The sequence below is a fragment of the Dermacentor andersoni genome, chromosome 4 (genome assembly GCF_023375885.2).
Source record: "Dermacentor andersoni chromosome 4, qqDerAnde1_hic_scaffold, whole genome shotgun sequence".
Taxonomy (NCBI): domain Eukaryota; kingdom Metazoa; phylum Arthropoda; class Arachnida; order Ixodida; family Ixodidae; genus Dermacentor; species Dermacentor andersoni.
Genome location: NC_092817.1, coordinates 5216372 through 5239988, shown reverse-complemented (window position 1 = coordinate 5239988; position 23617 = coordinate 5216372). Strand labels below are relative to the sequence as shown.

Here is a 23617-nt window from a genome sequence, read left to right as displayed (position 1 = left end):
TTGAGGCATTCCGCCGATCACTGTGCCAATTGACAGAGTCATGACGTGCGGCGCTACATATAGACTGGCCACATAGTTGCCACTTCCCAGCAACTGTAGCTTATGCAACCATAATCTTTAGTGGGAAACTCTTGCGGCTAACGGTGTGTGCGAAGGTGAGCTTTCCAGTTTTCTTTATTTCTCCTGTAAGGCCGGTGATGTGGATGCACGGATGTGAGCGCCATCTGGTGGTGCTTCAAGGTGGCATCCTCCGCTTTCCTCCTCGTGCTTCCGCTGCGCCCTCCTCCTCCTCTTTCCTCCTCATGCTCTTGCCATCTTTCATCCGCCGCTGCACTCTGCATTAGCGTTCATCCTCCGCTGTGCTTGTTTGCTCGGCTTCGCCGAGGTATGACACTGAGGCATACCGACGCTCAGCGCAGCAATGGGCGCCTAAAAGCTGCGCTCTAAAATTCTGAACTCCCAGCATGGGTTGCATTGCTAGCGGTTCTTTGGCTGACATTTGATGCTGAGCATGCCCTCTCATACTGGTCTTCGTTGCACGAAAATTACTGCGATCACCTTCGCAGCTTTGCTGTGAAATTCTGTTTATCATCATAACCACCGCAATCACTCCATCATCTTCGGCAGCATCAGTTCATTGCTGTGCTCACAAACTGCCTTAGTTCATCACTTCAGGTACATATAACTGCTCACTTTTGAGCGCTCTGGTGGTGCAGGTGACATTGTGCTGGTTGAAATTGAATGCTTTGAACATATTCTCCTGGCTCTGTCAGAGTGCTTAGGCACTGTCACCTTTGAGTGGGATCAAGATGTGACAGAATTCCGGTCACATGGCTCCTTTGATTGTCCTGTAAGCAGCTCAATGTTTCTTTCAGACAGGCCTTCTCTGACTTGAATCTCAAAAAAGCACTGTATGAATAAATCAAATGTGCCATTAAAGGGATGCTAAAGAGAAAAATAATTTCACCTATATGTGTAAGTTACCCTTCTGCAACGCCACCCTTACCGTGAGAAGATGCTTGGCAAGCCAGAAGCATGAATGGTGGCGCCACTTCCTGCACCAGGTCGCTGTGACACCATGCATAGGCCTAGTGAACTCGGTAAAGATGGACTGCATTGTGTTCTAAAGAAGCCAAGGACTGAACATAAAAGTTTAGGGAACTTTTACTTAGCCAATGTGGTCCAAATGCGATAAAATCCTTGTCATGCTGACTTACCGACGTTGAGGTTTCGGTGCAAAATTCAAAAAGTGCTACTTCTGCCTTCATTTTCTCTTCAGATAATTAACCTATTATTGCAAAATTAATGATAATAGAGTTTTGAAGGAATACTGACCTGATTAAGGTTTGCTCTTTAGTGTAATCCTTTGCCACCTTCAACCAGCACTTTCTTTCCCTATTCTGTTATGCTCTTGTTACAGTAGAATCTTGATAAACTGAAATTGCTTAAACGGAACTACCGCTCAAACAGAACACCATTCTTGTGGTTGGTTGGTTTTGTAATCATGCCATGCTGCCTGCAATGTCTCTCAGTTAATGGAACTCCTGATAAACGGAACCAATTTCCCTGGTCCCTTGAGGTCCCGTTTAAAGAGAGTCCACTGTATTTGCATTTGCTTATCTCTTAATTTCACACTGTTACTATTTGGTACTTCTCATACATTCAGCTGCTAATATCAATTATGTTTATGTCAGTGCTGATGCCATGTGTTTGTGTAGATGCTAACTCCTGGTGTTTTCTTTATATGCACCAAATTTTTCAGAATTGCATGTGGTGTGTGCCACAAATGCAACTTTCAAAGCAAAGCTTTCTTTGCCTCTTCCTTCAATTTTCCCACTGCTGCTGTCTGGCACACCGCGTTGGGGGGGTGGTTCAGAGCATGTGTATACATGACAGGAGTGCGGCAGGGAGGAAAGGCAGCACGAGAAACTTGTTTGGACCTTTGCACCGCATGAAATGTGCACAATGCCCCCTGGAGTGCCCTGGGCATTACCAAATTAGCTTGACACCTGTAATTATCCATGACCCCCTGCAAAAATATTGCATAAATTGCAGCACTTACCTTTCTACTAATGTGCAAGTCTAGAGGGAAGCTAGACAGAAAATGGCAGAGGAGGGGGGAGAGAAGGCAGGGAATAAGTAGAACTGATGCAGTCACGAAACGAGTGAGTAACAGCCTTGCCACTCTTTGCTTACTGTTCCCATAAAATAGGGGGGGGGGGGAATAGGGGAGAGTGTGACGTGAGAAGGCAAGGAAACACTACTACTATAGACATGACACTGGTTGTGGGCAAACAGGATAAATATAATTTCAAGGTACGGTATGGCATGTTTATGCTATTTCTGAAAAATAAACACCCTGAAAATTTGTCACGCGGACATCTTACACAGGGTGCGCAGAAGCAGAGCCACATTAATTTTATTTATTTATTCATTTAAGATACTTTCAAGGCCCGAAGGCATTACAGAAAGGAGTGGGTAAACATAACAAAAACATATTCAATGTGGCGTTTCATGAATGGTGATTTTGAAGGTGTCGGTATCAGGATGGCTGCAACAGTGGCGGGAAGATGGTTCCAATCTTTGCTTGTGGTAGGGATGAATGCATTACTACAAAGTTTAGTACGTGAAGACGGCACACCAACTTTGAAACTCTGGTCAGAGCAAGATGATATGTATGACGGTTGGGTGATAAGCTGTTCTTTCAACAAAAGGTTGTGGTGGTAGATTTTATGGAAGAGCAAAAGGCAGATGCATCTACGACGGAAAGAAAGTTCTGGCAAGTTAAGTGTTGTTTTCATTGAGGTAACGCTAGCATATTGGGAATAGTTTGATAAGATGAAACGCACTGCACGATTTTGATGCCTGCATGATTTTGGTGTGCCTCATAATCCGATTATGGTTTTGACATGTACAGCCCCACAATTCAATTAAAGCTTAATACTTCTGCCACGATGCAATGTGTCATGTAAGGCAATGAGTATGTTCAACACTCTGAGGTTGTGAAATAAGGTGCACCACAAGGCCCTAGGCAAACACCTCCCCCTGTGTGTTCTGTGTACTATGCAGGTAACGTTTAACATTAACTCATCACTCTCGTGTTGGACAAAACGTTTAAGAAACTAAACATTTGCCGTCAACATCGCTAATTACTCATCAACCCAAGCAAACAGCTCAGAAAGCTTCGCTTGCATAATTTCCCACAGTGTGAGGGATATGCATAATTTTCATCTGGGTTACTGAGGGCATTAGACACATGAGAAATCACAATGCTAGGTTAGGCAACTCACAATATTTTGTTAATTGGCAATACGGTAAGTCACTTAAGGACATATGTTGAACTTCTGCATATGAAACCTGAATTTACTATAGGCATGCCAATTGAGTAGAGACTAGATTTTGTACAACTTTTCATGTGCTATGGAATTGTTCATATTTTTCTTTTTTTACTTTCAATACAGGTCGTTTTAAAATTGGTGCCAGCTTCAGAATTCCTACTAAATTGACATGCATTGAGCCTGCTTCAGTTCTGCAATTCCAATGTGTTCTTTAATTAAACAGCCAAATAACAGATGTTGGTTAACTGAATGAATGAACCAATTAGATAATGTGATTTCTCATGCAACTAGATTTGCGTCTTCGACTAATGCACCTGAAAAGCAAGGATTGTGTTGCCAGAGAGCGCAGGATCGAATCCCGGCTGTGGTGCCTGCATTTTGATGGAGGTGAGATGCAAAAGTGCCTAAGTACCGTGCATTGGGTGCACACTAAAGAAACCCAAGTGGTCCAAATTAATCCAGAGTCCCCTACAGCTTGCCTCAGAATCATGTCGTGGTTTTCGTGTGTAAGACACCGGAATTTATTTTAGCTAAGAACTGTTTATGTGCCATCAATAATATAAAATCTGGTACACCTGATGGAAAGCTATCGGTATCTTATGCACAGTGGGCTTACATGCAGTGACAAGACATTGCTGCTTTTTTTTTTTCCAGAATATATGTATAGATTTCTTATGACCTTTCTCCTATTAGTGAAAAATGGAATAGTGTGGGTCCTGTAAGCTGCAGTAGGTATGGTGTAAAAGCTTAACTGATTCCTTATGCAGTTTTCATGTATGCCCAGTCTGCTGTGCTGATGCTTCAGACTATCACAAAGAGTTAAACAATGAGAAAAACACGACTGTATGCATGTTACAAGAAGTGCCAGATGTAATGAGTTAACCGCAGTCATTGGTGGTTATTGGAACCTTTACTCTCCCAGGTGTCAGCCACTGATCCTGACTGTGGTGTGAATGCCATGGTGAACTTCACATTGGGCGGTGGGCCCAGCAGTGACTTCCGACAGTACTTTGCCGTGCATCCCAGCACTGGGGAACTGTGCTTGATAGCCAGCCTTGACCGGGAGCATAGGAGTTCCTATGAGATCCCCATTGCTGCCACCGATCGAGGTATCTATTAGGTTAACCAGTGACAGTGCTTTGATGATATAGGTGCTTTTCCATCTCCTTCATTCACTGAACTTGGCTGTTTCTGTGTGCTGCAGGTGGACTAAGCACCATGGCTATGGTGAAGGTGTATGTGCGGGATGTGAATGACAACCGGCCCATCTTCTACCCTCGCGAGTACAATGTGAGCCTTCGTGAGCAGGACACCCTGGCTGCTACCACACCTGTGGCTGTAGTGGTGGCCAGTGATGCTGACTCGGGGCCCTTTGGGACCGTCTCGTATCACATTGTCAGTGGCAATGATTTGGGCATTTTCCGAGTTGACGCCACTTCAGGCAAGTTATCCGATCTAGTTTGGGGTAGGAAGAGTTGATGGAAATTCGAAGTACTTATTTGCTACTAGCTATCTTTCTAGCTTCTCTAAAGATGCGAAAGATTGGCAGTGCATGTGGTGTGGGTGGGGAACAGGAAATTTCATGGTGAGGTACATACCAATAATGAACTTTCTGCCTATTAGATGTATTCTCTTAAGAGGTAATGTGACATAATGCATTTCTCTTTATTCACCTAAAAATGTGTGCTCTTTTTATTGCGATAGCAATTATATGGACACTCCAGGCATATTTCTGCCGTCGGCATCGCTGTGAGGTTCCCTATAAAGTCTACAGGCGATAAAATTGTCAAAAGTGGGGAGGAAGCGCGCCGCCTTCAGTCGCACACAAGGCTTTGGAGGGTTGGCGTTCTGCCACCTGCATGTCGCCGCAATGGCCATGAGCTTGTAATGCAGCTTTTTTCCTTCAGCCCTCTACATCCTCAGGGCAAATTAAGTGAAATAAAATGAATAAATACAGTCAGCGTCCAACTTTGCGGACCCCCTAGGGGCCACGAAAACATCTGAAAAATCTGGCAGTCCAAAAAAAAATGTGTGCCTTTTACTGCCCCAAGGCATCAAATTGCCACAGGCACGTCGGAAATAGCTCTAAAGGCCTGCCAGTACAGAGGTGAGCAGCTTTGTCTAGGACACGCTGCTGAGGCTCTGCGGAGCGAGGCAGTGCCGTCTAACATTAGTGGTTGGGTTCGAGATAGGTGTCCACTGCGCAGGTGTAGCAAAAAACCCGGCTGCCTGCTCACCGCTTTCTTTTTCCAGTTCCCACTTTGTGTGTTTGCTTCCCACAGCAAGGGCCACACTGCATGCCTATGTGGCTTTAATATGGCCTTGCTTCGGCGGCCAGTACAGCGCCGTGCTGCCGTGTTTTACGCATGTAACGAGGTGGCCAGGCGAGTGACGGTAGGTGACGGCAGGTGACCATGTGTTTTTGCAGAGCTCGCAAGTTCACCGTTCTGTGCAGATACAAAATGCACTACTCGTCTCTAACACGCAGCGCAAAGACTAGCGAACAGACAACACTGCCGGTGAGCATGGGGCATATTGTTATGGTTCACTTTGTGCGACAATGAATGGAACGGATGCCAAATGCCTGAGACACAATGTGCCTAATCGTCGTGCTCATCAACTTGAAAAAACTTGTCTATCAGGTGTGTGTGACTGGATTCTGCATCAGTGCAAATCCTACTCACCTTTGTCCTACGTTCAACCTTTCTATGCCAAAGAGTGGTTTCTTTCCATGTTCCTTCGTGTGGGTTGACCCGACGTGACCTATGTTCAACCTTTCTACACCAAAGAGCGGTTTTCTCCACGTTCCTCTGTGTGGGTTGACTTGACATGTCCTGACAAGGCCTGCTACCAGGGAGTAAGAGAGAATGAGGTTGCCCGGATGGTGGAGGGCATAAGAAGGCCAGCAAGACACCACATGGAGACACTTCTTCTCTGCCCTTGCATGCAGGTGCACGCACGCCAAACGTTTCTGTATTCTTTTACCTTGGAGCGCACTGCTCACCCGTAATGATGTATTAAACCTCTGTTATTGTTTTTACATCACCTCGTCTTCTCTGCCAAACCCTCTCCGATGGTCAATGTGGTTCGAGCTCCAAGCAGACGCTGTTGAAGTTCTCCAAAACACCTTCCCCATAACAACCACGATGTTGAGTATACAAAAATGCGCGGTAACCTGCTATCACTCATGCTTTCTTGCCAGTTGCCTGATTACACATGTAAAACAGCGGCATGGCACTGAACTGACCGCTGTGGCAATGCCATATTAACACCAAATAGACATGCACTGCGGCCCTTGCGGCGGGAAGCGAACGCACAAAGTGGGATCTGGCATAAGGAAATGATGAGCAGGCACCCGGCTCTTTTTTCCGCATATGCGCAGTTATCTCGAACCCAGAGGCTAAAGTTAGACGGTGCTGCCTTGCTCCGCAGAGCCCCGGCGGCGCATTCTAGACAAGGCTGCTCACCTCTGTACGCTTATTAGGCGTATCGGTGCTCATACTTTGATAGGCGGCAGCAGGCGCACGCGTGTATAAGTAGGGTTGTTCGTTTTTGGGTAAAACCTGATTTTACCAGATTTTTGCACCCCGAACATGTTTCAGGAGAATCGGGTTAAACTCGATTTCTCGCCGAATGGACTTTCCCAGTAGTGATGTGCACAATTGTGTGCTGACAGTCCACCATTCTCTCCGCGCGCCCCGTGCAATATAAACAAACAGCCCCATTCTCACCCTGTTGCTTGGAGAGTAGATATTGCTTTCTAGTGCTGCACTTTTTTATCCCCTCTTTCTTGACAGGTTGCCGTGAGTTCGTACATGCACGCACCTAAAAAAAAAGGCTTGCAAAGGAAAGGGGCAAACACGTTTGAGGCTGACCATGCACCGAGCACATGGCTGCCAGTCAGGGAGTAACAAATTTAGGATGAAAAAAGAAAGCCAAGAAAACAGCGCTTCACCTACTGCAAATTAGTCTTTGGTATCTGCACTTGCTTCTATGGCTTTCATGTGAAAGGAATGGGTGTCCAGTCAGTGGGGGAGGGATTGAGCGACGAAGATGTTCAATGCATGTGTTTTTTACCAGCGAGGGCCCCAACGCCTATTCTCACTTTTCTTCAGCCAGCCTCTATCACGGTGAGTTAGACGCACTCGTCGGTCGGCCTAGTTGAGAGCCATGTAGCGTTCTGAATCCGCCATGCTTCATGCAGATTGTGATTTACTGTTTCGACTGTCCACAAAATAAGGGAAAGAATCCACTGCACTCACAATTCTGTTTCGACAGGAACAGCAAGATTCCGAGAATGGTGGCATTGTTCCGATTTGAAGGACTTCAAAAAAGGGTTACGTTTTATGGGGGGGGCGGTGAAAAACAAACGAAAGAATGTGACCAGCAAGCGATAGGTGGTTGGTCTCTTACATTTTAATACAGGTGTTCTCGACAAATTCGAAGCACTGCTAACAAAGAACTCACCAGCCACCTGGAAAGAAGGAACTTGCACTGAAGTGAATCATGCATCTGATTGGTTTAGAGTGCGAACTCTATCCAGTGATATGCATGATCACCATCTTCGCTTCCCATTACAAGGGGCGACTGGTGAACGCAGAGCCATTGTCACGAACATAAGGCTCCAGTATGCAGCATGGGAAAATTAAGTATGGAGATTGGAAGAAAACGAAAGACACTGTATGACTGGTGTAAAGAGCATGAAGATCTTTAGATAGCAACGAAAGACAGTGAAGTCAGCCGCGCGTTAGTGTGCAAATATTGCAACACTGATATGGTCACTGATCCAGTGAAGAAACCCTATGACCGAATTCGCGACCATCTAGCGTCATCTCGTCATAAAATGTTCAAGATGCTGACCCAGGAAGCTGAGAAGGCGGGAACATCTCAGCAGACGCTCTTTGATATGTCCTGTAGACAATGTGCGAAAGAAACTGAAGTGGATGGCATAAGCCATGACTTCGCTCGTGCCCTAGTGTACAGTGGAATCGGCATCCACCAGGTGGACGGACCTCTGGGGGTCTTTAGACTCAAATATTGCAAGACCGCGAAGACAAAGGCTTTGGCTGGAATACAGTCGCACCCACTTATAACGATACCGGTTTTAACAATATATCGGTTATAATGGCCCGTTCACACTGAGGAATCCGGCGTCTACAGAGAATGCAATTCTCCTCCCGCCGAAAATCGCGTCGTTCACATTGCTTGCGCACTGCGCCGCCGGAACGAGATACAGCGCCATCTGCCCCATAAAGTGCTAACCTCCAACCAAGCGCGGGATATCCCGGATGTTCGCGCAGCTTGAAATTGCACAGTTGTCTCCGTTCGCGTCGAGTTCGTGTGTTAATTTTGTGCGTCTCCACCATTGCTTGAAAAGGCAATGATTAACCCTGAGCAAGAAGAGGCAGTACTGCTAGGCCTGTTGGCAAGCACCTTTCTGGAGATGCGTGACGCGCAGAAGCATTCGCCGAAGAGACGATGCCACCGGCGTTGCTGGGTTCGTCCTGCTTTGCAAGGGCGCGCGTAGCTTGGTCACGCCACCTTGTCAGGTCGCTTATACCTGGTGCTTCGCGTGGTACTTGCCGAAAAGGACGGGGCGGTTACGCACCAATTTGATGAGCATTTCCAATGTCGCGACGCGTTCAAAGACTGCGATATGACGAGAGCGTTGACCTTGGCCGCCATCTTTCGAATTGCTGAGACGTGCTACGCGCTCCAATTGGTTCGCGGCGAGGCAATCCGGCGGCAGCTGCCGCAAAAATCGGTCCGGGAGCGATCGGCGCGGAACGGGCTATTCCGGCAGATCTCGCCGCCGCCGAACTGGGTTCCGCCGAATTGGGCGCCGCTCCAGACGCCGAATGCCTCGGTGTGAACGCGCCATAACAGTGAGAAGCTACTGCACCATCAACTTGTGTATGTTTTCCATAGTGAAATAACCCGCTTACTACAATGCGCCGATGCCACATTATCGGTTATAACAATGAAGTCTGGCTGCTGGATGTCCGAGCTGAAAGCTAATGAAATGTGAAATCCTTGAAAAGAAAAAAAAAAAAGAGAGAAATTCGAGCCGCTGCACGATGGGCCGTTGCTCCAACAGTCGCCGTGCACTCATTTTCATGTGGGAAGCAATATATCGGACAAACTGGGCGTTGCCTCAATGATCGGCTCCGCGAACACAGCAACAATGTAAAATATGGCTCCGGTGGTTTCTTGGCAATTTATTGTCGCGATCATGGCTGCAAACCTCTTGAGGACCAATGCACGATTGTTTCCCGTGGCAGTACGCAGCTCATCCGCGAAATATCTGAAGCGCAGGTGATCGCAAAATTGGGTGATAAGTGTGTTAGCTTCCCTTCTCTGGCTCTCACAGAAAAAGAACTAAGTTTCTTGGACGCGGCATCACATGACTTGTAACTATGTTACATGAATGCGCAGTTCATTTTCATGTAAGTGCATGCGCGGTCTACACTGCTTCACATGTATAAAATTGGTTTCAGTGGTACAATAAACTTAGTTGAAAGTTTGCGCTTGATGTGTCGTCCCCTCACGTCTGTGTAGTTTTTTGTTGCGCAATATCATTTGAGTAACCATTATAAAGCCTACAAGTAATATAGCCAAGGCAAGTTTCGGTGTAGCTTTTTTTTTTTTTTCGTGGAAGTGTGGATAAAATGGGGCATCTGCTTAAGCATGCTTGGTGCGTGCAGACTGCTTGGTATGTCTTGAGTCGTTCACATAACATTTGACAGCATTCTATAGATGGTAAGTGGGATCATCATTAGCTAGACTTGGCACAAGATCATTACACGGGAAAGGAAAAAAAATCGAATTTTGATGACGAAATTAGGGGTGCGATCATTACGCGAGTGCAATCATTATGCAAGTAAATACGGTACTTATGAAAAAGGAGTTGTTTATGCGAAGGCAATCCTGATGAGAGACACACTCGGTTCCTTTTTAGATGCCCAGAAAATGCTTGAAAGCGGAAAACTTCCAATGCCCAGCTTTGATAACCTGGTAAACGTCAAGCAGCAGCAGACTGTCAGCGAACTTTCAACGACGATCGCTAAAAGCGATGAGGCCAGAGCTATTTTGTCTATGTTACCCAAGAGCAGTGCCAGATTAGTAAAAACATGTTGTGAAGAGTTCCGCACGAAACTCGCTACAAAATGGCACTGCACTGTTGAATGGAACGTCTCAGACAAAGAGGAAAACCAGCTAAGTTTGTGGAAGTTGGGAGCTGTCCTGGATCCGTTTCAGAAGCGTCTGTTGGGGCAGTCATTTGATGACTACCGACCTCTGTTCATGTCTGTAACTGACGATGTAAATTTACTTCATGACGAGTTCAACCAGTACTTGCTGGAAGCAAGCCCCACAAACACAACTGCCGAACTCATTGAGTATTGGCATGACTATTACCACTCGTTACCCCAGGATGGCAAGTGCTGCACTGACATTGTTGTGCCTAGCTAATGGAAGCTGTGATGTCGAGAGAACTTTCTCGTAGCTGAGATACGTTCAATGACTGGACAGGTCTCTAATGGAGACACTCATGTTGCCCATGGAGATGATAATGTATATAAACTAGGGTGTGTAAAAAATCCATGACCAGCTTTTCGTGAATAAAATGTTTAATTTCTTAGAAGTTATCAATGCTCCTTACTGTTATTACTGATTTATTTCCAAACAAATGCCATATTTCTGTGAGTATTTGCTAGAAAACCGTGCTGTCCCCCCGATTACCAGCTTGAAACAAACACCGATTTTAGCGTGTTAGAGTTAAGAAGCCTGTGATACTTTCTGATAAAATAAACTCAGTGTATTACTTAGTACATCTGCAGATTTAACCAGAAAAAAGAAAGTATATTGGAATGGTTTCACAAAAAAAAGCTGATTTCTCCCCGACTATCAGTTCTTACCCCAATTTTTAAGAAATATAAAACCCGAGACGAACAACCCTATGTATAAGGAATATGTACTAGGTCTCGTGACAATTGCCTCTTTCATATGCTTCACTGCAATACTTTACTTACGCTTCATCGCGTAGCACTGCTGTATTGAGCCGAAGCTGACTTTTGGGACCCGTCATTATGCAACGCACCGGGCTTTCCGAGCTTTGAAACCATTAACGAGGACTGCAAAGGCAAAGTCTTTTGCTTATAGTGGAGAATTGTTTCAGTAAAAAACATGGCACCGAACAGCAAGAAACTTGGTAGCGAACGTCGAAATAGTTGTGCCTGGTGTACACTCTAAGAACAGTTTACACTCTTTGGCGTGCCCCTTCTGCCGTGCAACAATAATCGTCATCTGCCTTGATGGGTTTCCTTTCTTTAACGCTGCGAGCCCGGAACTTTCCAGTATCGAACGGCACGCGCGTTATCAGCATAGAACAATTTACACCCTTTGGAGTGCCCCTTCTAATAACGCGTGTGCCGTTCGTTACTGGAAAGTTCCGGGCTCACAGCGTTAAAGAAAGGAAACGCATCAAGGCAGATGACGATTATTGTTGTGTGGCAGAAGGGGCACGCCAAAGGGTGTAAACTGTTCTTAAGAGTGTAGCTACGGTGATGGCTATGGCTGCAAGCGGATCTGCATGCGAGAGTGCCGGTTTGAGGTGGTGAGATAGTTAAAATGGCAATGGTGGTGGCTTCCATTAATACCATTCTGGACCTTTGGTGATGGCAAAAAGTCCGGAAAATCAGACGGCGAAGGTTTTTGACGTCTGAAATTTCAGACGTTCATATACATTGACTCTATAGGGTACATGGCGGTGTCGCGAAGGCGTCTGAATTATCGGGCATGTCCGAAAAATCGGTCGTTGTCTGTGCTCTTGTGGCCTAGCTGATTCCCCACCTCATGAGTACAATAGTCTTCTGCGAAAGCCACAACGCAAATTATTTATAAGAGGCTAAAGAAAATTAAAGATTATCATTTAATTGGTGCATATCAGTTTTGCAAGCCAAGAAGTTCCTCACAGATGTTACGGAATTGAAAATGTTTAATTAATGAACTATGGTGTAGGAGGCAGGCAAGCTTTCATCTTGCTGGTTGCAATTGCAAGCATAGTTGACAAACAGGTGCCAAAGGGAGGAAGCAAGACAGTCGGATCACTTTCAGTTCTTTCACTAGATTAGGTATGACAATTCTGGAACGGCAAGGTATAAGAAAGGTGCGCTATCATGATGGTGGTGACAGAGCTTGTGCTTTTGCACTACACTCATGTTGTGCCCACCATGGGTTCGAGCACTCTGAGCCACCATGCATGCAGGGTGCAGAGTCTGCACTTGCTCCGGCCCGCTATGCCTACCGCACGTGTACCCCGCCAGTCCCAGCTAGGTGAAGGCAAGCCCGCATGTGCAGCAAGGGAGACCGTATAGGTGAAGTTCTCCAGGAAGAGCGAACAACATTTATTCAGCTGGGACCCGATACAACAAGTTTTAAACAACACATCCGAATCTAACTCTAATTGTGACACAATACATCGCCAAATGGTCGCCTGTGGCCGCTAGTAGCACACCGCGTTAGAGAAAACAAAGAACCCAGTAGAAAGAGGCTGCCTATTCTTTGGTCAGCGCCTGCCATCGCACACCCCACAGCAGAGAAAATGGAAACAGAAAGAAACAGACGAACAGACGGGAGCACGATCGCAAGGCGATGCCTCAGGACATCGAGACAGTGGAAGAGGGCATGTGCCTGCCGAGGCTGGGACCCTGAGAGCTGAAGTAACCATCGGTCGCCGGCGGAGAGAGGACGCTGCCGCTGGCAGACAGAAACACGTACGCACCTTCCGACGCCCTGATGTGGTCTCCCCAGGCCACGTCTTGTGCGCGTGCACCTGGAGTGCATGCAACCAGGGCCTGAATCTTGCCAAAAGTCGGCCAATGGGTGAAGCCTGTCGACTTTCCCGTGGGCAGGATGACAGCCGAGTGACAGTGTTTTATGAACCGCTGCCATCCCTTCCAGAAAGGGAGGAGAGGGACACGGAGCCCTCGGAAGTGCAACGCAATGGCATCGCACAACCACGGCATGCACTCGAAACCCCACAACCTCTAGAATTAAAAGTTATGTCTATCATGCAGGGTGCAGACACAGTGGAACCTTTTTGCTGCGATCCTGTTTCATACAATTTCGTGGCGCCAGCGTTCGTGATCGAGAACACAAAAAGTGACTCAGTACAGTTTGTGGGGATTGAAGTATGCCCCGGTGCCTTTGTGTGGGCAGTCATCTGTTATGCCGTCCCTATGCCTCTCCCTTCCGATTCGCGACGGTCATCGGTGGTGGCGCTCGACTCGTGGTGGTTTGCAGTGGAGATGCTTGCATTGCTGCCGGCAGTTCACCACTGTCAGGAAAGTGAGCGTGAGGGAGATCTCTCCAGGACAGCACTGGGTATAGTACACATGCTTTATGCTTGTCCGCCGGCCCCTTTGTGTCTCAGACTTGAGTTTGCCTACAGTGCCTTTGCACATACGGCGAGTGCATGCCTCGTGTTGATCCTTTCCGAGTGGTAAGCTGAAGAGTGGTGCCTAGTGCTTGCGCTTGGTCCGCACTTATCAGAAGCCCAAGCCAATGGAGATTGCCCAAGCTCTCGTAAGTGGACCCATTTGTTATCATGAGAGCAAGCAGCATATACTTTTCCTCGCGGCTTGTCGTGCTTAGGTAACCATCCTCTCGCAGTGACGTGCTAGTGGTGCCATTTCTATATTTTTCACCCTTGGTGTGGGGGCCCTTAGATTCTTGTGCTGGCCCGGAACCAACGTTTGTGTATTGTTGGGTGTCGCTGCAGACAATAAATGGTCTCTTGCATGTGTAGCATTGAGTTCCCCCTTTTGGGGCCAAGTGCGTGTGCACCTAGCTGGGGCCCGAGTATGTGTGCACTGGGGTGCTAAAGTATGAGAGGCGACGGCTGATGTGGCCCTGTGGCTCGCTAAGCTCAAACCCGCGGTGGTCAGTACTTCTGTGAGATACTAGACTCCCATGCTTGCGTCTCTTTTATTTACTGGCTAATACGTTCCCGGAAAACAATCTTTCGGCACCAACGTCTGGCTGGTGTCGCCCAATAGCTTGATTTCATTTTGGTTTTGCGTTGCTGTTTTAAAACGTTATGCAATAGAAAAACAACAACATATGTGTCGGGCCATTCAGGACCCACCTGCTCGCCGCACATCGGTGTCTCGTGCTGCAACGATTTGTGCAACACTTCGGATTATGTAGAGGTCAACTACAGTTGAGTCTGCTGAGTATTTTAGGGACTTCGGATTGTACATTTTCCTAGTTAGTATGTTTTTTTCTTGCACATTTTCAGGACGTATGGACGAGGTTCTACTGTATTTCTGGCCATGTCAACCATCGTTTATGCAAGTTACGAGACCATAATGCTTCGGGTTAAGGTTGTTTTAATAGTTGCTTCATGCAATTCCACAGTATTGATGAAACGGTGTTTTCAACACTGCTTTGCTTTTTTTTCACATCTATGGGACTCATGCTAAAGTTCATCTAGCTCACCCAAAACAAAGTGCTTCTACTCAAAAATGGAAATGCTTGCACCAAAGGTGATTTTTCTGCTCCCAAAGCTACCCCGAAACATGCTATACAGCTGAATCTCAATACAACTTCTCCTTCCTCTCGTATTTCCTTTCTTTCGTCCCGTGTCAGTTTAGCGCTACTCCTGCAACTATGAAAAACTTTGTTAAATTGCAAATTTTGTTAATGCGAGGTTCTAAAGCTTTAGCGGTAAAAAGTCATTTCACAAATTCACAGAACATCCCCGGTGGATAGTATCTTGTCACTAATTACTTATAAGCAAATCGCAAGAAGGCCTGTCCATAATAGCGTGGTTATGAGTGCCAGCGCATGCAGTGCAGATCGGGCTGAGAGCAGTGCATAAGCGTGGCTCATGGCACTCGAGATTACCATTTTGCTTCACATGGCGCCGTAAATCTTGGGTTCCATGGCGGACCAGGCTTAGTGCCCACAGCTGTCATCAGATGGCGCACTCAAATTAAAAACAAACGTGCAAGAGATACAGATATTTTTTTTAAAGAAAATAGAAAGAACTGTTGGAGTTTTGCCAGAAAGGCAGAGCATTGATGGCGATGCGAAGAGACAACTACATGAAGTAAGGTTCGTAGGTTTACCGTCATCACGCACACTTGGGCAAAAATCACTTGATGACCAAGAAGACTCGTCGCAACGCGAGCAAATGCATCACACCGTGCCTTGAAAACTTCAGATTACGCGACCACCAACACTAGATACACGGGAACAAAATGTGCCTGAAAGCACCAACCATCTCATCTTTGGCTTTGCACTTACCAAAGATTACCTCCAAGATACGGCGCTTGGCCTGCATATGGACAGCCATGCGCAGCTACAGCAAGAGCACAGGAGAGGAGACGAACATGCTAGGCAGAGAGGGTCAGTAGGCATGCATCCCCTGCCCCTTTTTAGTGTGTGCTTGATCACATTACAGCGCGCTCACCCCTTCCCCAGCCCCCTTGCACTGAAGGAATCGCCAGCTTTTGTGTTTCACCTAGCACTCCGAGCTGCTGCGTGCCCTGCGGTCTCCGTAAGTTATTATGCGACAAATTGTGCAGCACTGTCTCTTGCATACTGCGTCACGGCGCACGCACTTTGATTGCATTTTTGTCTCTTGAACTTTTCATGTGGAAGTACACTTCTTCCTCGGCCGTCATTTTTATACTCTTTTGCTAGATTTACCAGCCATACAGGTTCCAAGTACATGCTTGAAATGACTGAAAACATCCTTAAATTGAAACCGTGTAACGAAATTGCTTCGCTAAATTAAGAAAGAAAATACACAGTCGTCAGTGGAACTAGGATTGCAAACTATGCAGTTTCATTAAATCGAGGTTTGTTAACGTGAGCTTTGACTGTACACAGTAGAACCTATTGCATACGTTGTGGAAAATATGTGAGAGAAAATTGTACTAACCAGGAAAACATCCGGCATGAAGTCACTAAAATATTTGGCAGGTTCGGCGGCCTATGTAATGTGAAGCGCCACGCGAATCCTTGCAGCACGAGATGCTGACACGCATTGAGCCGGTGGGGCCCGAGCAGTCATAGACATGCTTTGCCGTTCTGTTGTTGCGTAGTGTTGTAAGATGCAACGGGAAGCCAAAATGAAATCGAGCTCATGAGCGATGCTGGAATACGATGCCACCAGAGCCGAGCCTGATGCTGACTTTGTGCTGCCTGTAGCACGGAATGGTACACTTCCAACGACATTACGCCACACATGTTGTGAAACAGATGTGGATGCTTATTGCAGTAGGATTAGCACTGATAGCTGTGAACACGATGTGCGATGACCTGCCAGGAAAATTTGCTGGTACCAGAAGAGGAAACTGAGTGCATGCTAGCATTTTCACGTGCCGCAGGCAGGTGAGTATATGGGGGAGCTACCGTCACAGGTGCCTGCTACTCTCCATTGTGTGGGCCTTGCGCTTTATCTGTTCACATAGGCTCTAGAGGCCAGATAACATACTGACATACCGAACCTTGGTGCCGAAAGGTTGTCTTTTCTAAGAATGTATTAACAGGTAAAAAAGAAGCATAACTGTATTAGGTAATTTTTTATGTTCTCGACTGTGAACGTTGGTGCCAAGAAATTGTATGAATCAAGGTCGTATCAATAAAGTTCTACTGTGCTCCATTTCATACATAGCAGGCAATGACACGGAGCACATATCTTTTTTGCAAGCCATGAAGTTCCTCACAGATGTTAAGGAATTGAAAATGTTTGAATGACCAACTGAAAGTGATCTGTGTTGCTTCTTGCCTTTGGGCACCTGTTTAAATGGTCCACTATGCTTGCAACTGTAACCAGAAAGATGAAAGCTTGCCTGCCACCTTCATAGTAGTTGGTTAATCAAGCATAATCGATTGCTTAACATCTGTGAGACTTTGCTTGCAAAAGTGACAAGCCCTTCGTAGCATTGCCTGCTAAGTATGAATGTGTTTCCCCCCCTCCTCTTTTTGCAACGCTGAAATTGCCCCTTGTATTTCATTCTGGCTTGCAATATATATGTAGGCAGGTGTCTATGTTTATTCTGCTTATGAATTGATTGTCTGATGGAAAATAGTGTTCATAATCAAGTGGCTTTACTGAGGAGTATCTTACTGCGTGCATACACATTAAAGAATAGTGAATCACATATGAAACAAAGAGATAGGCACACATCATGTAATTCAATGTAAAATTATGTCTAATACTTTATGTTGTGAAAGATGATGTATTTGTTACATGAAAGGTGTAGGAATTTCTGAACCTGTTTACCACCACCAAATGAGTGGAGCGACATGTTTCTGTGACCAGTGGCTATAGCGCATCATTTTCGTTTACGACCAGGGCATACTACCCCATAATCTGGAAACACAAACATGCACAAATAATATGTAGTAACTTCACATAAGCTTGTGTCTATAAGTTGTAGTTGTAATATGTGAGGTAGAAAGCATCGCAGCTCACTGAGAAACTGCACTGTGAAATGCACGAAGTGCTTCCACAGCGTTGCCTGCTATGTATGAAACAGAGGAGTATAGGCTGCTTGCTGCACCCCCGTGCATGGCACGATTGCATCGCATGGGATGAAGGTAATGCTGGAACACTTGGCTAAGCCGCTTTGGCATATGTGTCTTGTGCAGGGGAGCTACTGGTGGTTGGGCGGCTGGGCAGGTCACAGCCACTGCATGAGCTCCGGCTCGCAGCACAGGACGGGGGAGGCCTACGATCGCTGCTCGACGCCCGTGTCTATGTCAGTGTGCTGGGTCGGGGCCAGCGGCCACCCCTTTTCCAGCGACCGCGCTACGCCTTCCAGGTGCGTGAAGATGCTGCACCAAGTACTGTCATCGGCACTGTGGCTGCTGCTGCTGCTGCTAGGGCCCCTGGTGAGTCATTTCAACATTTCTGGCGCCAGCTTTCTGTATCAGCTGCTTTTGTTGTTCTCAGTGTAGTTATGTGGGTTCTGTATCTGGTTGCCATGAAATCCTGCATATGAGTTTTTTCCTGCATTTGGACATCTCAAGTTTGCTACACTTAATCACAGTGGCATACCAACTATATCTAGAGTGGGAGGGCAAAGCGCAGACGATCTGAGTCCCTCTACCCCCCCCCTCTCTCTCTCTCTATATATATATATATATATATATATATATATATATATGGTGCGAATCACTATTACATTAAGGGAAATAGCTTCAAAATGCTTCTGTCAGTTATATTTATACTTAATAGACAGAGACCTATTTATCAGTCACACATTTATCAATCCTTGCCCACTTTTCCTTGCCCATTCACCTCGCCGTCTGTACCCTACTTCCGATGCCCCTGACAGCCGCTCCTCCATGCGATCGCCGTCGCCTCAGCACCGTCGCTCTCCAACCCAACCTCGCTGCTTTTCCTCGCCGAACCGACGGACAGAAAACTAGGCCATGCAGCCCTTGGAGGTAGTGCTGCATCCCGTTGGTCCTGTCCAAATCCTCCGTTGACGCTCCTCACCAGCACGAACCTAATTGAAGTAGAGGTAGATGGTGTTCCGTTGACGGCATTAATTGATACTGGAGCCCAAGTGTCCATGATGAGCGCTCACCTAAGTCGTCACCTCAAAAAAGTTCTTACGCCTGCGCCACTGTTGCTGTCAGGGGTATGTTCACTGCTCGCATAGGAATTGCTGGCCGCCAAATTTCAGTCCTGTCCTTCACGCTGACCAATTGCCCTCATGACCTAATCTTCAGGCTTGTACCTATATGTCGCACCTATTCGTGATGTCTTCCTGGCGCGCGACATCTTTGTGTGACACTCCATCGTAAACCTTGCCACTAATCGGATGTGTCCATCCCCTTTATCAACTTTGGCTTGATGAAGCAAGTGTTACCTGAAGGCATAGCGCTGGCCATGCTCCGGTCAGTGACAGATGACCACGTCACTGCTTTTGCAGCTGACGCGTCTCCAGATCCTCCTGATTACGCATAGGAGCCTTGAACCTCGACGGCCCATTACATCCCATGGTCACTCCGGACCTCGCACCTGACCAAGCAGCCGCCTTATATCGCCTTTTGCTTTCCTACCGTGACATATTTGACATTGTCAATCGACCACTTAGTCAGACGTCCCTGACCAAGTGGTCGCGGGTGAAGAGCGGGTGAAGAGCGGGTGAAATGCAGTTCCCGAGAAAAGGATAAATAAGTACATGTGCCAATATCTTCACATCGGCGATATGAAGCGAAGCCAGCCACGCTTTCATGTCCAATCCACCCTTGTGGCTGATACAGCCGCCCGCAGTGCAATGACACTGTCGTGACAAGCGCTAGCAGAAGGGAGCAAATGTTTTGTCTGCCTCTCGCTTCAATGCATCTCCGAAACTCGAGATTGAGCAACGCCCAGCGCTAATCATGGGATGACAGCGCACTATGTCATGGCATTTCAGCTCACCCAGTCTTTGCACATGTGGCAGATTACCTCTAAAACAGCCGTGCGCAGCCACGACCAGACTAGAAAAAGAGGCGCACGTTGCGGGGATGCGCGACTCTCACGCGTCCCCTGATATGTTTTTCCGCATAGCTTTCGTCTCCTGTAACCCGGCTTCGCCGCGTGGCCTGATGCCCGCGGCAGTCGGTCTGGTTGAAGTGCAGTACGAGAGATGGCGCGAGTATTGCGCTGCTAACACCACCTAATGGCGGGGTTACTTGGGCGCGGAAAGGAGAAGGGGCTTCCTCTTTGGCTCGAGATCGGCAAGCAGCGCGGACGTTCCATGCGTATGCTGATCCATGCTTCTGCGAGACCGTCTCGCGAGGGCTCGTTCGAATGCGCCACCGTTCACGTGACCTTACGCGCGAACAACCAGGCGTTGGGATCCAGAATGGGGCGAACATATTCGCTCACTATCCGGTCATGGTGAGTTGGACTTCTAGATTTGTCGCGTGCCCATCGGCATGCTTTGTGGATAGCAAGTTGGCTAGCAGGCATTAAAGGTGCAATAAATGCCCTTGTGATTGTTTGCACTACTGTGTTGTCGTTCCTTTGTCCCAAGAGCGCGGGTGAGAACCCCACAACGTCAACCTGACCCCCCCTCTCGCCTTGCTTGCGCGGGGAGGGTCTGCTCATTAAGCCACTATCCTTCTCGGCTCACCCTCGCACACTTTCACTTGCACCTAAGCATTCAGCACATGGGTCACGATAGGATCTTATCCCACTTAGACCTTATGTGGAAAATTGCTGCTCCACTTTTGTGGTGGCTCTTGGTCGTGCACACAGTGCAGTCAGCACTGTGTGCGCGTCGCTCTCTTGTGTCCTCATCTTTGTTGCGTGGTGTCCTTTTCCAATCAATCGCCAACAAGCCCAAGCTTCCACGTTAAATTTACGTTCGTTTTCTTGGTATTTCTTTGAGGCAGCAGTGAAATTGTGGATAAGCACACTTCATTATACAGTCGACTTCCATTAATTAAATACCTATGGGATTGGCAAACTTGATCTAATTACCCGGCGGCTCAAATCAAACATGATGCATAAGAAACGGCAGAACATACTGCTGATTCATTTGTCAGTATTTGTCTGATTCTAACACATCCTGAATCAAACCTGTGCCCACTTTCTATGTGTCCAAAGTAAAACTGACGTAGAAGTGACAATAAAGCTCCTAAACAAAATAGAAATTTAACATTCACCCAATTTTTTAAAAAAGCAAGAAAAATGGACAAGAGTCTAATATGTGTTGCACTGTGGTGGCCGGTTTTTCAAAAGTCAGCTTCGCTGCACGATTTTTAGTATCACCTTCGCCACAATGCACCTATGTTATACGGTAAAGCATATGAACGTCGCAAAGGCAGTTTCATATAGAATTGGCAGCGTGCAGGCAATTTCCTGCCCAATTTCTATGGAAAAAAAAGTACATTATAATCGAGTAAATACCGCATGCAGACATTGTGAGCTAGGGTTATTGCTTGAAATATTCAATGGGAGATAATGTGTTTTCAGCATATTCACTCTCACTTAAGCATCGCCGAGACAGGCGCTGCCTATAAAGGGGATTTGGGTCACTGTAGGGGTCAGGTGCATGCGCACTGACTGGTAAATTTTGAGTTATCCGATGAAGGCTAATTTTAGGATCAAAATGTTGAAAGCTTGGGCTCATAGAAAAACATGAGTGCGCCAGCCAGGACTTTCATTCGGAATTGTATTAACTAAAAAATCGAAATAACCGAAGTCGAATTAACGGAAGTCAGCTGTATTGAGGTTCAAAATACATGGTGTCTATGGACAAGAAGTTATAAAAAGTTAGCTACATCGTTATGTTGAGAATTTTGTTACATTGAAGTTTACTATATTGAGGTTTGACTTTGCTGTAAGCTACCAGATGCAAACATTTTTATTTTCGGATGGTTTGACAACGAAGATCACTAGAATGATGTGGCGGTGTTTTTAAGGTGAGTATGTTCCTCAGCTACAGGTTTCAGGGCTCTATGTTTCATCACTGCTTGTCAGGTTGATGACATTTCAGCACTGATGCATGTAAATAGTTTTGAATATACCTTAAATAAATATTGGTATCAATGCTGATACCAGCATTTCTCACTCTTAATCCTGGCTGTCATTTTTGAGCAACAAAGGTATTTTCTATTGTGGTGGCTCTTTCTCGTGAATAACGCATTTTTTGCAAAGACTGAGTGGTGTGCTGCTGAATTGCTTGGGCACTTGCAGCAGCCGGGGGTGGTCAGCCCAAGGTGCGCTACTCCATCTACTCTGGCGATCCTGAGGGCTACTTCTCGATTGACACCCACCTGGGCAGTATCCGTGTGGAGCGCCCTCTGGACCACGAGGCACACCCATTCCTACTGTTGAACGTGCAAGCTACGGCTGGCATCCAGCCCCCTGCCTATGGCCACACTCAGGTGCAGTCTCGCATGCCAAACTTGTTGTGGTATGGCAGATTACAGCGCTCCACACTGTGCTGTAGTGCTTGTAGTGAGACTGTGCTGTGCCCTCCATGCACATGGTTCCACAAATTTTAGGATACCATACTTTCTAAGAGGCAGGGCTGCACATAATGCTGCATTCCTGGACAGAAGGAGAAGCCTGAGCACCCTGACAAAAGGACTTAGTTGGGCAACATAGAAAGGGTTGCCTTGGACGACACCTATGACTGGTAGAATGGAGGCTAGGAAGGGTGGAATGGGAGGAACTGCACAAAGTGGCGAGGGGGACACCAAATAAGAAATGTACTACAGTGGAACTCCATTCATAGGTTCCTTGTTGTTGCATTCTCGCAGTCCCAACCTAAATCGCCATGTATTATGCTCTCCCTTGATATGTCATCATTCTGTAATTATCTCGCATCTTGCATTGCATTTAAATGCAGCGTCACGTGAATTTAGCTGTGCAGCAGCCAGCCGGTACGTTGCAACAAGCGGCCAGGTGCTGCGCAAGCATATTGAAAGAAAATGTTCTTGGAGCATTTAGCAAAGCACCTGAACAAGTGTGCATCAGCTAAAACCTACTGGGAACCATGAACACTGGGCCAAATCCTTTGAGTGCAGGGCTGCACTTATTTTCGGGCTGGCAAGGGTCTTGTGTGCATTGCATAATTGCTGGTTCTGTTTAGTCACCTTTGCCACAATAAAGCCATGTTATGCGGCGAAGCATATGCAAAATATTGTGGCGGAGCATATCAAGAGTTGAAAGAAATGTGGTATGTGTGGGTGGCGCAGCAGTGGAGCTCTGGGGTTGGGCGTAAATAGAAACACGCTTCCGGGATAATGCCCCCCCCCCCAAGCACTTTGCCAGTAATTTGGACTTGCTTGGGGGGAGGGAGCTTGCTCGGAATTTTTATGGTACACTCTTCTTCTCATGCTTTCATCATACTCTCCTCCTCTGCTTTCCGCCTCATGGTTCTGCTGCACCCTCCTCCTCCGAATTCGCTCTTTCGTCCTCTGCTGTGCTTGTTCACTCAGTTATGAGGGATGCCGACACTTGCCGCAGGAATGGACGCCTAAGAGCTGTGCTCTGAAAAGGCAATGGGATCGGCCGTTTTCATTCCCAAGAAACGAGAAGCTGTGACAAATGTGGGTGCTAGCAGTGTGCTGCGACAAATGGCAGCCTTCAGACACCGACAGAGTTTGTGGATTTCACTTGTGCTTTTCTCCAAAATTTGAACCAAGCGGCTGCTGCCTTGGCAGTGTCCTGCTGCTGTGTTGGCAGTGTCCTGCTGCTTTGGTGCTGGATGATGTTAACTCAGAGTGCGAACACAGAAGGCAACTACTGGAAC

General features: G+C 46.9%; 1 protein-coding gene across 1 annotated transcript in view; it reads left to right on the top strand.

Annotated features, from left to right (window-relative positions):
- The window catches only part of ds (dachsous cadherin-related 1), a 220353-nt gene that overhangs the window by 22583 nt on the left and 174153 nt on the right, over positions 1 to 23617 (top strand). The window contains exons 3-6 of the mRNA XM_072287492.1: positions 4261 to 4447; positions 4543 to 4812; positions 18003 to 18245; positions 22054 to 22244. Of these exons, the coding sequence (XP_072143593.1) occupies positions 4261 to 4447; positions 4543 to 4812; positions 18003 to 18245; positions 22054 to 22244 (891 nt within the window). The remainder of the gene's footprint in view (positions 1 to 4260; positions 4448 to 4542; positions 4813 to 18002; positions 18246 to 22053; positions 22245 to 23617) is intronic.